We start from the raw sequence: 15,872 nt of genomic DNA, 5'->3' as shown, positions 1-15,872 counted from the left end.
CAGTCTGAAACCAGAATGCATCCCATATTATGGTTGTCAGTAACACAAAGTTCCCATGCAGATGAGAAAATATTGCCTCTCTGTGTCCAAGAGGTAACATGGAAAAACAGGATTGACAGCTTGATTTCTTCCCCAATTATTTGGTAATATTTTTCATGTCAAGGACATCTCAGCACAAGTTAAAGAAGGGTAGAGATGCAGATCTAAGCCAATGTTATCAGTTCTGTATCTTTTCAGCTAAGACCTTCCCTACAACAAAAACCCCATGTGACAGACATATTATTTGTCAATTGTACTCTTTTGTTAATTTTTTGTAAGATTTATTACATACTATTAAGCATTTGAAGTTTCACTTTCAACTTAATAAAAGAAGACCCAAAGAAGGAGCTGGAAACCACTTTAGAGTACTCACTACCTTCCTAGCAACAAATGGTTATGCACTGAGACTCTTCCTCAAAACAGCATCTATTAAAGATCCACATGTGGCAATAATGAAGGCTACTGGAATGTGTTATTCTCTGATTACTTTTTGCTCTAGATTACCAAGAAATTCAGTTCAGAAAGGTCTAAGCATATGAAAACAAGCTGAAGGAAAAGAAAGCTTACTCAGATGTAACAAAGGCATGGTCTTTGATTGCCTGCACTACGTCATCAAATTTGATCTTTGTTGTCCGTGTCCATCCATGGTAAATGATGGGTTTCCCATCAGGACCATCCCAGCAATCCACTAGGAAACACAAGCAGTGGAAAAAGGAAGAGACAAGGTAGAGCCTTAAATGACTCTGGTAAGAAGAATAAATAGATCTAAAACTTCAGTGTCCTGTATATTGATTCATAGACCTTAATATTGTAATAAAACATTCTATGATATTAATTTATTCTCTCACAGAGGAAACTGAGTTTACTTATGTAAGAGCAAGACAAATAAAATACATTACAAAATGTTCCCAAAGCATTATTATGTGGGAATCTGTAAATAAGAGATTCAGGCAACTATAGCGTCAATCTACTAGTTTACAGTAATTTTCCAGGGATAAATACACTCCAACAAGTGACAAGCTGAGAGCTTCTGTCTTTTGTTGATTTCAACCCTGAAACTCTAATTTGAGATACATTTTGCATTAGTCAAATAAACAACATGAAATTGAAGTGGAAATTCTCAATAAGGAACACAAGCACAGAGCTGAAGACAAGATACACAATTGCTGGAGAACAAAGACATTAACTGATTTACAAGCAAGTTAAACAGGATGACAAAAGGCACAACATAAAAATCTCTGTGCCTTAGGCTTGTCTCTATTACAATAAAGGTAAAAAAACTATCTATGCTATACAAGTACTTCAGCTTAAATCCTAAGCTTTCATATAGATTCAGGATTGAATTTTTGGTGTAAAGTGAGAGGAGATTTAGGAAGACTCTCTTAAAACAGCCTGGGAACAAGAATCAGAGGAAGTGAATGAGGCATTGGTGAGACATAAGAAAAACAATTTAGGAATCAGTGATTTTTATATGACTAACTTCAAATTCAGAAAGCAAACAGTTCTTGATTTCAGTTCTTTTTTCTTCCTTGGTAAACAGAGGAAACTACTTGTACAGACAAAATGTTACAAACCACTCCACAAGCTCTTTACTCACACTCAATACATCGACAGCCCATCCTGAGGCACCTGATGTAAGCTTCTGGGGAGGATTCGCTGCGAAGCTGGTCTCCTGTCAGATATCTAAGGAGCAAAAGGAATGTTAAAAAAACACAGGCAGTCAATTTCAACCAGTTCTCACTCACTCACTGGATGACAATTTGCCTCCTGTTATGGACAATGTATGTTTGATTTTTTTTTTGTTGTCATTTTGTTGTTGGTTTGTTTCAGTTATTCTAATTCTGATGGAAGAACCAGACTTTGCTGAACCTGATGCTATCAGGTTTTTGAACGGATCAAATTATAGCAGGTTAAAGGCTCAATCGAAATAGCAACCAACGCTGACATCCTTCTAGAGAGCAAATCATGAAATTTGAAACCCACCTAAACCTCATCATGCTCATGCATGAGCATGTGGGAGGTATTTAGAGTAATATCACACCTTATACTTCAAAACACACCTGTATGCTACATCCATATCTACTTTATTACATTCCCTGCATTATTTTATTTGTTCATCTCTCCTCCCTCTCTTTACACCTTTTTTTCCACTACAGTACCAGATGAGCAAATCCCCTTCATTTGAAGACAGTTCAAACTCATCATCACATATTTTGTACAATTAATGAATTCTGATGAGCTCAGTGAGGCTGTTGGTGCTTGGAAAAAGAAGGAAGTCCCTTCAGTAACTTAAATTTTTGAAAGCAGAGAGGCTTTCAGAACCGTTTCAACTCAATACTTTATGTTTTTTACCAGGACTTGGGTTTTCTGGCAACTAAGTTCTATCTCAAAACCTGTAAGACCTTATGAGAAGGGGAAAAAACAGTCACAGAAACTCCATTTGCCACATTTAGACCACACTGTAGGAAGGTTTCACACATCCACACAGCACATTTCTGGCGTAATTTACTGTCTCTCTCACATTCCCACATTTGTTTGAACTGGGATAGACAACGGGACTTTCGGTAACTTACGTGTTATGAGAGGAGGAAATCCAGTAGTGGGACAACGGGTTATTCATGTCCTGTACATCTATTGAATCATATTTCTCATCCCAAATACTGTTTTCTTTTGCAAATAGGTAAGCAAGGAACTACAATACAAAGAGACTGAATTTAAACATTTTTACCCTATGAGAATAAAAGAAAACCAGCAATGCAGCAAGAGAGGACTACAGATCCTGCCACCCAGTGAAAATTCTGTGAAAGAAGTCTATGTCAACTACTACGAAGCACCATTATCTCACCTCATCAACAAAGAGGAAAGGTTCAGCAGTTTCTCTCATAGTGTCGTCAATGAACTTTGTCATTCGTTCTCGGACTTTACTGAGATCCAGTGCCCAAGATTCCTTCAGATAATTGCAGTACAGTAAAAGAAAAAGCTTTAGAAGTTGTGTTATTGAGTACAAAAATCAAACAAGGAACAGAGAGATCTACAGAGAGAGACCCACTATGTAAGTACATACGTGCATTGACAGGGAGAAAAATGTTGGCCTCCTTGGACATGCCTCAACTATAATCTCTCTCATTTCTAAGTGCCTCACAAAACACTGGCTTAGAAAACATCCTTTGAAAACAGTGAAATTGGGAGAAAAAGAAAGTAGCAAGCTTACACAGGAAGTGTAGGTCTCACTTTTCAATCACATTTGCAAACCTGGAGCTCAGCAGTGCCTAGCAAATATTGCACCATTTTTTCACATGGAGTCTGTGCTAAATAACAGAAATCCATGAAGGCACAGTTCCAATCCCTACCCTTGTCCTTATCTGTTTGCTGGCACATCTGGGACATCTAACTGGCTCCATTCAATAGGAAATTACATTTGAATGGGATGGAGGCAGGCAGCAATGTGGGAGTTGCAAAAATGGGGCCATGGCCAAGGCATTACCCCAGTGCCCCTCTGGTGACAGCAGTGACCAAGCCAGGCATTCATCTCTGACTGCACACAGCATTTACTTCTAACCCTGTCTGTTTATCTACATGACTAAGTGAAGGCTTGTTAAAACCTTATTTACTTTGTCCTCCCTCTTGTCCTCTGGTGCACCTTCAGAAGCTTTATAAAGATGAAAAATAATAGTTCTTGTGGACTTCAATGGCAACAAGGAGAAATCTTTCCAAGGTCCAGTATTACAGTGGCATCAATCATATTTCATGACTCTTCACATTTCTGTTTAATGAGCACAGAATTCTGTGATACAACCCCAAGAAAAAGAGTTCAGTGTTTCTGTAACCTTCCCACCTGCTGCTCGTGTAGCAGGAATCTCTGGAAGTCGTGAAGGTGAACTGCTGAAGCATCTGGGCGGTCAGTATTTCTTTAAAAAAAGAAAGGGAAAGTGAAGCTGAAGAAATAAGAGAGGTTAATCAGATGTTACAGCAGAAGATGACACGGGTTTGTATCTTGGATTTACAGTATAAAGGTGCTGCCACCAGCAAGAGATTTCAGTGGGATTTAGAGTAGGCTTGTATTATCCAATTACTCTATTTTGACCCTCCTGGATTCCTGATGTACTTTTGAGAGGGATTCATTGGGAAAAGCACCAAACCTGCAGTCATTGCTTTGTAGCAAATGAGCTGCATTAACTTGACCAGAGTTTTAGTAAGTTTAGTTGAGGCACATGGAAAAGCTTCTTTTAAATTATCACAGAGCCACACTTCACAATTCCTTCTTTATAATATTTAGATGAACTACTGTGATAGACCAAAATCTTCTGAAAAAGGGGGCAAGGTGCAGCTGCACCAAGGAAAAGTGATATCAGTGATGTACTCTCTAAGTCACAAACACAGCAGCATCTGGTGTCAGGAAGGTGCTAGGAAATCTGTGCTTTTAAGCAGTCTCACAGATTAATTATTACACGACCCAGAGCAAAGGAAATACTCAGTATACTGAGAGCAGACTTTTACAGTTACTTCCTTAATCTGTTAGTGTAATATTCAAAACTAAGATAAACCAGTTTAATCCACAATCAACAATGCCTGGGACCTTTTTCATGCTGTACACATCTTGCTTAAACTTTCAAGTCCATCAAGTGGAAGATGCAGAAACCATTACTATCAGCATTAAGCTCAGCTCTAGGCAAAGCCTAGAGCTCCAGACTGAAGCAAAACTTTCTGCATCAAATTGTCCTTCTATAGCTCTGTTCAGCTCTTTATGAAATCAGAGGACAGGCAACTTCAGTCCATACATTTTTGTAGTCAGAAAGTAAAAGACAATCACCAGGACTTACTTCCAATATAAGTTCACCTTTCTGAATGCAAAAATATTCATGATTTCTTTTCACTTACTAAAACATTAGAACAAAAAAAAAATTTAAAAAACAGTGAGGTAATTAAAAAATAGTCCTGCAACACTACAACCATATGAAAATGCAGAAAAATAATACAAATGAAGAGTCTCACCCAAGAATGAAAACAGAGGAATCCTTTTTGAATTCATCAAGAATCTTAAAACAAGCAAAAAACAAACAAACAAAAAATAAATATAAAAAGGGGGAAATGTAAATAATAAAATAATATCCAATTTTCTATCTAAGTCCATCTAATAATGTCCATTGATTTGGAAATGGGAAATAAATGCCTGTCTGCTCTAGAGACCTTGCACACAAGTTGGCAAGACACACTTTTAATTAAATGTATAAGAAAAAACATACTGCCAAGGCTATCAACTGCACTTCAGCCTTTCAATGTGAACACAATTCTCAGACAAAATACTTGCTTTGATAAAGCACCTTATACAAGCAGTCACATTTCTGGGGAGCTTTTACTGTTTGATATCACAGCAAAACTGGAATTAAGTATCATCCATCACATTTATTCAAGTGTATATAAAACCTAAATTGTTTTTAGCTTGGCACAGCATTGTTAGAGATTGCAGGAAGCTTATCAAGTGACCCAAAGCACTTGTAAGCAAATTGAGAAATTTCTTTGCAGTGATTCACACAGGGCAATAACAGGAGCTTAAAGATGTCAGAGAGGCTCCTTGCTGTGTGTTTTACTCTTCAGCTTTCTGCTCAAGCTAATTAACAGGACTTTCACAGCCAAAACTAAAATCCTGTCGGTTAATCTAGGTTTTTTTATCACTTCACCATGATTTCAGCATCACTTTTAAACAGCACAAGCTGTATTGCCAGAAAATCAGCATTGACTTTGACTATCAAAGCTTCTACTTTAGCATCTGCAAAATTAAAGTTGAATCCACAATAAGCACATAGTCAAGAAAGACATTCATGCAAGTAATTTCAAATTATGTGTTTTCACACAGTTTTAAAGGGTTTCTAACTTTCAGAGTCACTAAAAGTATGCAGTTTCCAGGAGTTTCATCAATCTGTACAGCAAATACAAGGAAACAGTAGCCAGGCAGTTGCCTACTTAACTTAGCTAAAATGTAATTCCACTGCATTTATGCCTCCCAAGGACTGTCTCGTGCATGTCCTGTAATGGACTTGCTGCTGGTAATCTGGAATATGGAATTGCTTCTACCAGTAAAAAATACCAGCCAAACCTAATGAAAAGACATTTAGCATCCTGAACAAACTCACAAAAAAAAATTCCTCCTAAAAACCCACTAATGTCTGTGCCTGTCTCTACTACCAACACACAAGAAGCAACATGAATGACTTGTTCATCTCCTTAGGCCAATTGCTGATAGTATCTGTTATCTACACATTGATTACAGCACTCTTTTTCTGGTACAAGAATGAGGAAAAAAGAAAATCAGTAACAAACTAAAAGATAACCAGCTCTCACTACTCTGATGCAGAAGCTGAACAGTATGAAGACTATTTATGGAAAACTTACCAATTTCTGCTGTTCAAACATGATTTTCTTGTAGAACAAATGAAATTGTTCAAAAGTAAGCTCTTCCTTGTGTGCACCTATTTCCTACAACAGAAAGTAGCACACAGTGAATTTGCAATTCCCTAAACTGCCCTTGCACAGTGAACAAGTTACTCTTACTCCAGTTGGCATTCTCTCATGCATTCTGTTCTACTCCAGTTTTATTATTTTTAACCATTTGGATTTTTAAATTTATTTATGTTTTTAAGAATACAAACAAAAAAACAGATGTTGGTTTATGACATAGTGCTCCTAGCCCCCATCTTTGACCTTGCATTTTGCACCCTCACTCCATTTCAATGAGAGAGAAGTAGAGCCTCATTTATTCATTGTTAGCTGGGCCAGCAGAAGCAAGAATGTCTGCTTTAAGGGTGGAGAGTTGGAAAGCAGGAAAGGGTGGGGATATTCAAGGTTCCTGTAGGAATGGAATGACCTTCAAAATTATTAATATTGGCATTAGTTGGAGAGAAGAGGTTATTATTTGATCATATTTTAAAAAAAAAAAAAGATGAAATTCACATAGAAGAAAAAGAAAGATAAAATACTTTTCTATGTACTTGCTCAGTACTGGAGCTCAAAACCCAGTGTTGGCTTTGGTCACCCACACAATGAAAAGAAGGAACATTTATGTCTGTATTTTCTTATACCCTCAGATGTAGGCAATGCCAAGCTGACAGGTTAATCAGTATAATTTATTTAACTATACATGATACAAATTCAAAAAAAAAAAAAAAAAAAAAGGAAGTGTCCTAAAAAGAAACATCAACACTTATCAGATAGTACCAAAGACATTAAAGCAATCAGGTAATTACCGCAAATTTATCCTTCAAGTACTTCATGCTGCTCACTTTGAAGTTTACTTGGGGAAGGACAGTTTTCAGCTCTCTAAGACTGATACTGGGAGAAAAAAAAATAGGAAAATAAAAGATAGCAGAATCACCACAATTGTGTTGTGCCTAGCCAGCTACTCATATATTTTCTACCAACACAAAAATGTGACTATTGAAACATTTTGCGTAGGGCTCATCTCACATACCTGTAACTTACATAAACTTAACACCTACATGCAAGCAAGGCAGACATGGAGAAACAGGCATTTCAATTAATTTAGAATTAAAAGAACCATGCTCTATAGATATGTACTTCTCTCTCAGCAATTAACCAGATCTAGATGTAGCTCAAATGTAGATGTTTATACATGGTCAGATGAACTGCAGCCTTTGTTCCACTGAAACTGGATTACAGACATAGAAAACATCATGCAAAGGCTGTACTGAACACATGAGCACAAACAGAAAATAAAAAGGCCCATTTTAACCTTTTAACCCAGATGTTATTCAGTCTGGCAATGCTGATTTGCAGCAGCAAGACTCTTCCCTTCTGCAACATCTGAACATGATCTCATTCTCTTCTCCCAACCAAGTCTTCCCACCAGTTCCATTTACACAGACCTGCTGATTCTTTTCGCAGAGTTTCAGAATGCCCAGTGACATCCCAGCAACACTTCAAAAACCAAAGTTTTCTAGATAACAGCAAGGCAGCAAGTCAAGGGAGCACAGGTACAAGACCTGTGGGTCCTATTGCTGAAGCCCACAAAATATTAAAGCAATACGAACACCACCCAAGAAAAAAAGACTGAGGGACTCTGCCTTAGCCTACAGGACAATTCAGAAGCCATTAAACCTCTGCAAACACAGGGTCAGAACAGCACTGCTTGGAAGCAGCAAAACCAATTTGCACACAGATCAAAGTAACACTTCCATTGTACATTGTCCATGCAAGCAGCTACCCCGTGAGATATTCTCATCTCCACTGTGCAAGAGGGAAAGAGGCAAAGCAAGAAGGACCTAAGCCAAAATCCATGCCCAAACCAGATTAGAACTCAGGAAATTCCTGGCTTTCCACCTCATCATCAGACCTCTGGAAAAAAACACTATTAGAAGTAAGAAGGAGCACTCCATTTGTACACTAAACACCATGCACAAGCAATTTCCTCTGACTAGACAAGGGCAAGAGAAAACAAAGAGCTAGAACTTCATTACCACTGGAAAAAATTCAACCTGTGGAACAGGACTTGCCTGGTAGCCTAACCTTTACAATTAACCTCTCTAAAAACCACAGCTCTGAACAAAACAGACCTCAGTCCAAATTCCTTTCCTAAAATTTTCTAAAAGCATGAATAATCTAGGAAGAGAAGGAAAAACTGCCCTCTCCACAGTGCAAGACTCCTTGGTCCCAACCAAGCTGCCTTGTAGCAATAAAACAATCCTAAAGCAACACATGAAACCTCCTCAGCAGACCCCTACTGTCAGCCACAGCTGCTCCATCTTAACATTCACTTTTGCTTTGTTACACCCCCATTGCTAGGTTAGTTCTGAAAATGCATCAGGGGGTACAAGTCAATATCCAGTACAATGGGACTGTGGCCAGTTGAGGAAACACAGCTCTGAAATGGGGTCTCGGCTCACCCTGCACGGTGCCACAGGCTGTCTGCACAAAGGTGTGATTTCCTGCAACACCACGGCCTCAGCCACACAAACACCTCACTGCAGTTTGCTTTTGGGAAAAGGTGTACACAAGAGGAAAAGCATGATTTGTACTTTAGAATAAAATGCATGTTCCACACAAAGAGAAAATATCATGGTGAAATGATAACACAGAAGAGAGGAAAAGTTAACATTCTTCTCAGTGTCACATGATTTCGGGCAACTCTAAGGAGAGGTGTGCAGCTGAATTCATTTTTTTTAAAAAGTCTCCTTTGTGTGTAAAAGCTACAAAGCCACATCACACACGGACCTGAAAGAAACTACTGAAACCCAAACACATGAAGCCACACATCAGACTGGGAGCTAGAACCCCTGGGACCTCTTTCATATGCGAAGCACCAGGTCAGAGGTGATTCTTTGGCTTTGATCTGCTCACATACAAGGCAGAGACAAGCCCGTGGCCTGGCAGTTGTCAGACGAGCTCAGTCTCTACAATAACACCTTGCTCATTCTGGCAAAATAATTCTGGGCTAAAATTTAAAATACTTAGCTGTCATCATTTGTTTTCTTGTTATACCATGTACATAAACCTGAAGGAATGCTATGAACACATGGTATTCAGCAAAAGGCAAAACTCAAGATGCTAAAGCAAGGGCAAATGCCATATTCAGGGATCTCATACTCCACATTTTAGACAATGAATTATTTATTTCTTTTCATTCCATGTTAGAATCTGCAGCAAGAAATCACTAAAAACATCTGAAAAAGGATGTTTTTCTTACCTATTTTTTCTAGTTTGTTCAACAGAATAGATCTGCTTTCTCAGCCAGCTTGTAAAAGAGGAAGAAAAAAAAATCTAAGAATTATAAAGAATATACAGCCAATGAAATTTCAAAATCTACAGACAAAACTCAATAGAAATACTTAAAGGTCTTATGATTCATCTCTTTTAGCAAAGCAAAAACATTTTTTTAACCACATTTGTAAATACGTACTTTGCTACATTTTAAAGTCACGTAAACAACACAGGAAGGGGAAGGGTGGGCAGGACAGAAAAGAATGAGTAACCAGAAGCTGTAAAAAAGTAAGAGGATAAAAGAGCCAAAACTTCAGATAATCTAAACTGGATTAACTCCATAAAGTCAATGATTTCTGCTAGATTTATCTTCGAGCTGTTGGCTCAAATATCTGTTAGATGCATAAAAATTAAAACCTAGAGGGAAGGGAGAATGAATTTTAAAGAAAATTCTCATTACAGTGCATGCCAGTATTAGATGCACAGTAAAATACTTTTAGTTGCACAATAGTAAATAAATACATACACAGTTTTGATCTAAAAGATGAATGCACTGCTAAGCTGATCTTGAGCCTGAACAGGAATTACTCTTGCTTGACAACAACAGTGTCAACAACTTGGTCACAGAGCAGAGCATCCTCACTAACAGCAGTGGTCACAAACAAAAATGCCAGCAGTGATGGAAAGCAATGGGGTATGGAGACATTACTGAAACCTTGTCCACAGAACTGGCAATCTGAGCCTGAGCAGTTTCACACACAATATCCTCTAAAGGACAGAGGTGCAGTTTCACGTTCCTATTACTGACTTTTGAATTTCCCAAGAAGCCAACACACAAACACCTGCTGCTCTTGTGACCTCATGTAGAGATTTTGTTTTGGGTGCAGGGAACAAAGTGAATTGCAAGTTCACATTAGTGTATGAAGCAGAGTGTGACTCCAGAGCACCTATGTAGCAAAATAGACATTGAGAATTTCCATATGAGGTTTCAGTGTCATACACTAACTGAAAAGTGTTCTTGTTTAGGACCACCTTAAAAATTTCATTCAGATTTTCCTCTTTCAATTCCCATTCTCACAAAGTGAAAATATGTCCACGTACCTCTCTGTGATTGCAGGTGTGGGAGCACTCATGACCTCTTGATACAAGATATTCAAGCCACACAACCATTGATCAGTATCATCTTTAGAGTCAGCTGAAAAAAATAATATGCTATGCTAAATATCAAAACAAAATCAACACAAAACAAAGACATAGCTTGTCTAGATAAAACCTAGTACACAAAGCTGCTGACTAACCTTCTTCTTTGATAAATCTTATTGCATAGCTTCATGTTGCTACAAACAAAGCTAATAAAAACAGCATAAATTTGGGGGTAGGTAAGCTCTGACAAAAAATACCTGCTTCTAGAATACTTTATCAGAGTAGGAGAGTTTCAGTATTTTAGCAAAAGCACTATAAAACTACTGCTGAGCTCCTCTGGCAACACAATCAAAATTAATTTTCTTATCTTCTGTCTCCAAAGAGGCAAAAGCCCAGGACCCAGATCAGAGCAACTTGAAGGACACAGGGAAAAAGAACTCAGTACTGTTATAGCATAAAGCTGGTTCATTATATTCCCAGCAACCTACAATAAAATTGTAATATACTGGCTTTTGACATAATCACCCACTATTTTATCTTAACTATGCCTCTCAACACAGATTGTTCCAGACTAAATTTCAGCAAAACAAACAGTAAGGGAGCCATGTACAAAACTGGTGTAGCATATATAAAACATTTTAATACAAGTCAAAAAAAGGTATCAAATTCTTTATGTGGCCTAGCTAGAAGCCAGCTACATCTTCCTCCCTGCCATTTAAATGAGTATATCACTGCTTTGTTTTGTTTAAAATTTAGTTTGCTTTTCCATTTCCCAAACCAGAAGAGTTCTCATCACTTATAATGATTGCATTTAGTAATTCTTCAACCAAACAGAAGCAAGATGAGGAACTGCTTGCTGGGCAGCTCAGCTTTCCCTAGGAAATACCAGCTAAGCTGCAATAACCTTGCATGAGATGTGATCTTTACAGCCCTCAGCTGGGCAAAGTCCATTTGATTTAGCAGGCTGGCTCTGAAATGGCATGAAGGCATTCTTCAATTAAACCAGCTCTGAAAAATTATTTTCACTCAGGAGCTGAAATCTTTTATCAGCCTTCAAAGCAAACAAGTTTCTATACTTTGAAACAATACTTTATCCCCCAAGGATGAAGCTGGAGCTCAGCCTCAGCTCCCCATTGAAATGTTTTTCAGTTAGTTACAATTTGAGACAGAACACCCACTACCACTGCCAAACCACTTCTTCTCCCAAGACAATTCCACCCCTAATGGTAGCTACCATTCCCTACAAGGAACAATTCTTTTATATTGTTTTAAGAAACCATGACAAAGCCCTTCCACAAGGAAAAGGATTTCCTCCTTAACTGAAAGTTATATCATGTTGTTCTGCAGTTCAGCATTACAGCAACAGCTCATGGTACCAAGTGTTTTCAAAGTATTGGCAGTGGCCTGTTTTGAGAACTGCCATGGGGGAGGGACTGGAGGGGCTGTCAGAGGAAATCAAGCTGAAGTCCCTGGCACAGTGGCACGTACGCACAGCCATTTACTCAAAATTTTCACAGACTCCAGTCAAAAATGGTAAAACTTATTTTAAAACCTCTAAGAAAGGATTAGTCTTTAATTTCAAAAGCATATGACTGCAAAAAACTTGTATTCTAATACTGCAATCTATAAGAAATTCATCCCATAAATAATAAAAAGTAAAAGTTGTCAGTATTTACTTACAAAGCATTCCCCTTTTCCCATGTTAAGATTTTGCAATAAAGTTAAAGATTTAAATGGGTAAGCATGTTCCTGCTCAGAACAGAGAGAACTACAACTCCAAATAAATTGTCTGTATGGTTCTAAACCAACAAACCATTACAAACTTTTTAGAAAAGAAATCTCTTTGTACAATTCCACCCGTTAGAAATTGTATTCAGCCTGTACTGTAAAAACTTGTATCTCTTTTAATTTCAAAATCTTTGAGTTTGTGACCCTAGATAATCTTGCCTGTAATAAAAAGTGTTCCCACCCTTTCTATAGGTACAAATTCCCTTTGTTTCACATAGATCTCTTCTTTTTAAATTAATCCCTTTCCAATTTTATTTATGGTCCCCTAGTACTTATTTAGAAGAGGTTTAGTATTATCAGGTGACATGCACACAAATAACCCAAACTAAAACTTCATTTCTCAAAATTAGTCTGCAATTGCTTATAGGCAACAGGAAAATGTCTGTGATACAGCTGCAGTGAAACTTTTTATGGCTATAACATCCAAATTCACTTTGGCCAGACTAGAAGTGTTAGGACAATATTCTGGCCACGCTGAATAGCTGTCTTTAAAGAGGGCAATGTTATCTCTGTCTTCAGTGCTGAAAACCTTACTGGAGTTATTTAACCAGCAAAAGTCCATCGTGCTAGAAAAATCAGAAATGATACTCGCACAACACACCACTTGAAAGTGAAACATTCCAAATGCAGCAGGTCACAGACAAGAAGGGTTGAGTAAAAGGTCTGGCTCCAGATTTTAAGCATCTGGTGCACTCCTGAACTGCAGAAGTTAAAACCACAGTATTCTGTGCATTCCTGTTCCATCAACGTGTTTGACTTGTTCAATCAGTAACCTTAAAGAAGAAAGAAAGAAGATAAAAGTACCTGCTAAACTTAAGGTGTTGAGGACAAACTGGGTACCATAAAAAACAGTAAAGCAGTGTTCTTCTCTATGCCTTGCTTTGCAACGTTCAAAGTCCTTTGAATTCTTTCCTGGGCGAATTTCTTTTATTTCCATCAGATCCACTGAAAGGAAACAACATTTAGTCAGTACAGCTGGAGAGACTGAAACGGTAGGTTGGATAACTCAAAGTACACACACACATATGAAATAGCTATATATATATATAAGTGCAGATCTGTATTGGAAAAGAAATGCAAATTGTGCCAGCTTTCAATCCATAAATCCACAAATAAATAGTGACAGACAATAGTAGAAAAGTAGAAGAAGAAAAATAATCTGTCGTATTTTTATTATTTCATTATCACTGATTTTCCATGGACAAGGTGCATACACGTGGCCCTTTCACAAATGGCATTAACTCTAATCAAGTAATGGCATTAACTCTAATCAAGTAATTTTCCAATTGCCATGACAACTGTTCAGAAACAAAAACCAAAAGATACACTTCTACTTTACCCACCTAAGCCATCCACATATATCTTACATAGCCAGCTAACCTTGTCAGCTAGTACAGTCACTGGTACTTTCAAAAAAATATCTGAAGCAGTAATATAAACAAAATCAAGCTTAACAATTAAAATGTTGGTGAGTTTTGTGATGGCCAGCTCCAGAGAGATGTGTGTTATTTAACATAACCTGTTGTATCACTTTGACCTCTCCAGAGAACACAGGTATGCACTGGAGCACAGCAGAATGGGAACCCTGCACAAGCACACACTCTCCCTTTTTTCAAACCCAGGCTACAAGGCCTGCAGAACAGGAGGGAGACAGCACTGAAATAGAAATATGTGTGCTCTCAAGATAAGATACTTATTAGAAAACTGAGGAAGTGGTTTTGCTCTGCCTGTTGACCAGAGAAATAAACAGCTCTTCCCACTTCTGGACAGTCTTGACTTACGAGCTACAGGATGAAGAGTGAAGAAAAAAATTTCATGGCTGCTTTTGAAATGTGTTTATCAGACCTAGCAAGATCCAAGGAAAACAGCTGAGAGTTTCTGTCCACGCATTAAAGAATGCCACAATATAAACCCCTTCTTTTAAATGAGCACCTCATCCGGAACAGAAGACCTTTAACAACATAATGACACAGCAGCTCTGCTGCCAGACATGGGTGAGCTGAACAACAGCAAAGCTTACACCTGTGTAATGCTGCATTTCTACAATGCCAGCATGGACAGACAAGCAAGGAAGTTCATCAGCAAAATCCTGATAATGAAACATTAATTCATCTTGGAACTTCTTATTCTCTGCAAAGTATCCCAGGTCAAACTTCGACTAGACACTCCTTTCTCACAGTCATTAAACAACTTACACTGTGAAAATGAGAACTCAAAGGTTAACCTGAACTAATCATAGGATACAAGCATCTTTCTTAAATGCATTTTTTCAAGCATCATTATTCTCAAGGTAGAAGTTTTAATGTCTCAGTGTCCCACTCAAACTACGAAAACATCTCCTAAGATCTGCATATCTGATTGGTGAAGACTCCTAAATTTAGATGTTTCAAAAATAAATTCACATTGTGCCTATAAATGAAAAGGAACCAAAAGCTCCTAATGATGACTCTGATCCTCTTACCATTCAAAGTCTCACTTGGGTCCCTAAAGATGTATCCAAATTACCATCCTAAATGTCACCATCTAAAAAAGTTGATCTTATGCCACAAATTTACATTAATATTGACCGAGAAGAATCAGAATGCAGAGATAGAAAGTACCCAGATGGAGAGGGGAGGAGGTTGCATGGCTGCAGTAAATGGCATGGGACTGCACACCATGCTGCCTCATTCCAGTCACTGGCAAGTGCAACCCCAGTCACCTCATCTGCTTTCCCTTCACCCAACAAATCCCTGCTGAAAAACACAGTTTTAACTTCAAAGTGAATCATACCTTTCTTCTCAGACTCCTTTAAATACACACACATGAACAACACAACAAAAGGCCCTCTAAAAGTACAAACTAGAAACAGTGATAAAAGAGATTTCACAAGCTGCATTGCTGTTGTCATTTCCAGGGGCTCTTACCTCACACACTGACCTTGAAATAAACACACAAACTTACCCAATGTCTCCCCTCAGTTACACACACTCACTACAGTCCTTCTCCTTGCACTACAGGCTTTCAACCCCCACTATCCCCTTCTCCCGCACAAACCTATGTGTATGTACATACTGGCACAAGAATTTTTGTACGCACGCACAGACATATCGTTGCTCCTCCAACTGGTTTTTCAGAAAGGGCTTCACTATACCCTGATTGCTAAACATTCAGTAAATAGAGGAATGGTTCAGCAAGAGAACAAATTGGGG

General features: G+C 38.1%; 1 protein-coding gene across 3 annotated transcripts in view; it reads right to left on the bottom strand.

Moving 5' to 3' along the window:
* Positions 1-15,872, bottom strand: part of PLCG2 (phospholipase C gamma 2) — a 56,135-nt gene that overhangs the window by 25,841 nt on the left and 14,422 nt on the right. For all 3 annotated transcript variants that reach the window (XM_072934240.1, XM_030282263.4, XM_030282264.4), the window contains 11 exons: positions 13,486-13,626; positions 10,852-10,945; positions 9,737-9,784; positions 7,281-7,365; positions 6,430-6,513; positions 5,032-5,075; positions 3,875-3,947; positions 2,885-2,986; positions 2,613-2,731; positions 1,637-1,722; positions 607-727 (listed from right to left, as the gene is read on the bottom strand). In XM_072934240.1, the coding sequence (XP_072790341.1) occupies positions 607-727; positions 1,637-1,722; positions 2,613-2,731; positions 2,885-2,986; positions 3,875-3,947; positions 5,032-5,075; positions 6,430-6,513; positions 7,281-7,365; positions 9,737-9,784; positions 10,852-10,945; positions 13,486-13,626 (997 nt within the window). The remainder of the gene's footprint in view (positions 1-606; positions 728-1,636; positions 1,723-2,612; positions 2,732-2,884; positions 2,987-3,874; positions 3,948-5,031; positions 5,076-6,429; positions 6,514-7,280; positions 7,366-9,736; positions 9,785-10,851; positions 10,946-13,485; positions 13,627-15,872) is intronic.

This window comes from Taeniopygia guttata, chromosome 11 (assembly GCF_048771995.1).
Source record: "Taeniopygia guttata chromosome 11, bTaeGut7.mat, whole genome shotgun sequence".
NCBI classification, from domain to species: domain Eukaryota; kingdom Metazoa; phylum Chordata; class Aves; order Passeriformes; family Estrildidae; genus Taeniopygia; species Taeniopygia guttata.
The sequence above is the reverse complement of the archived record's forward strand: the minus strand, read 5'-3'. Positions and strand labels throughout refer to the sequence as shown.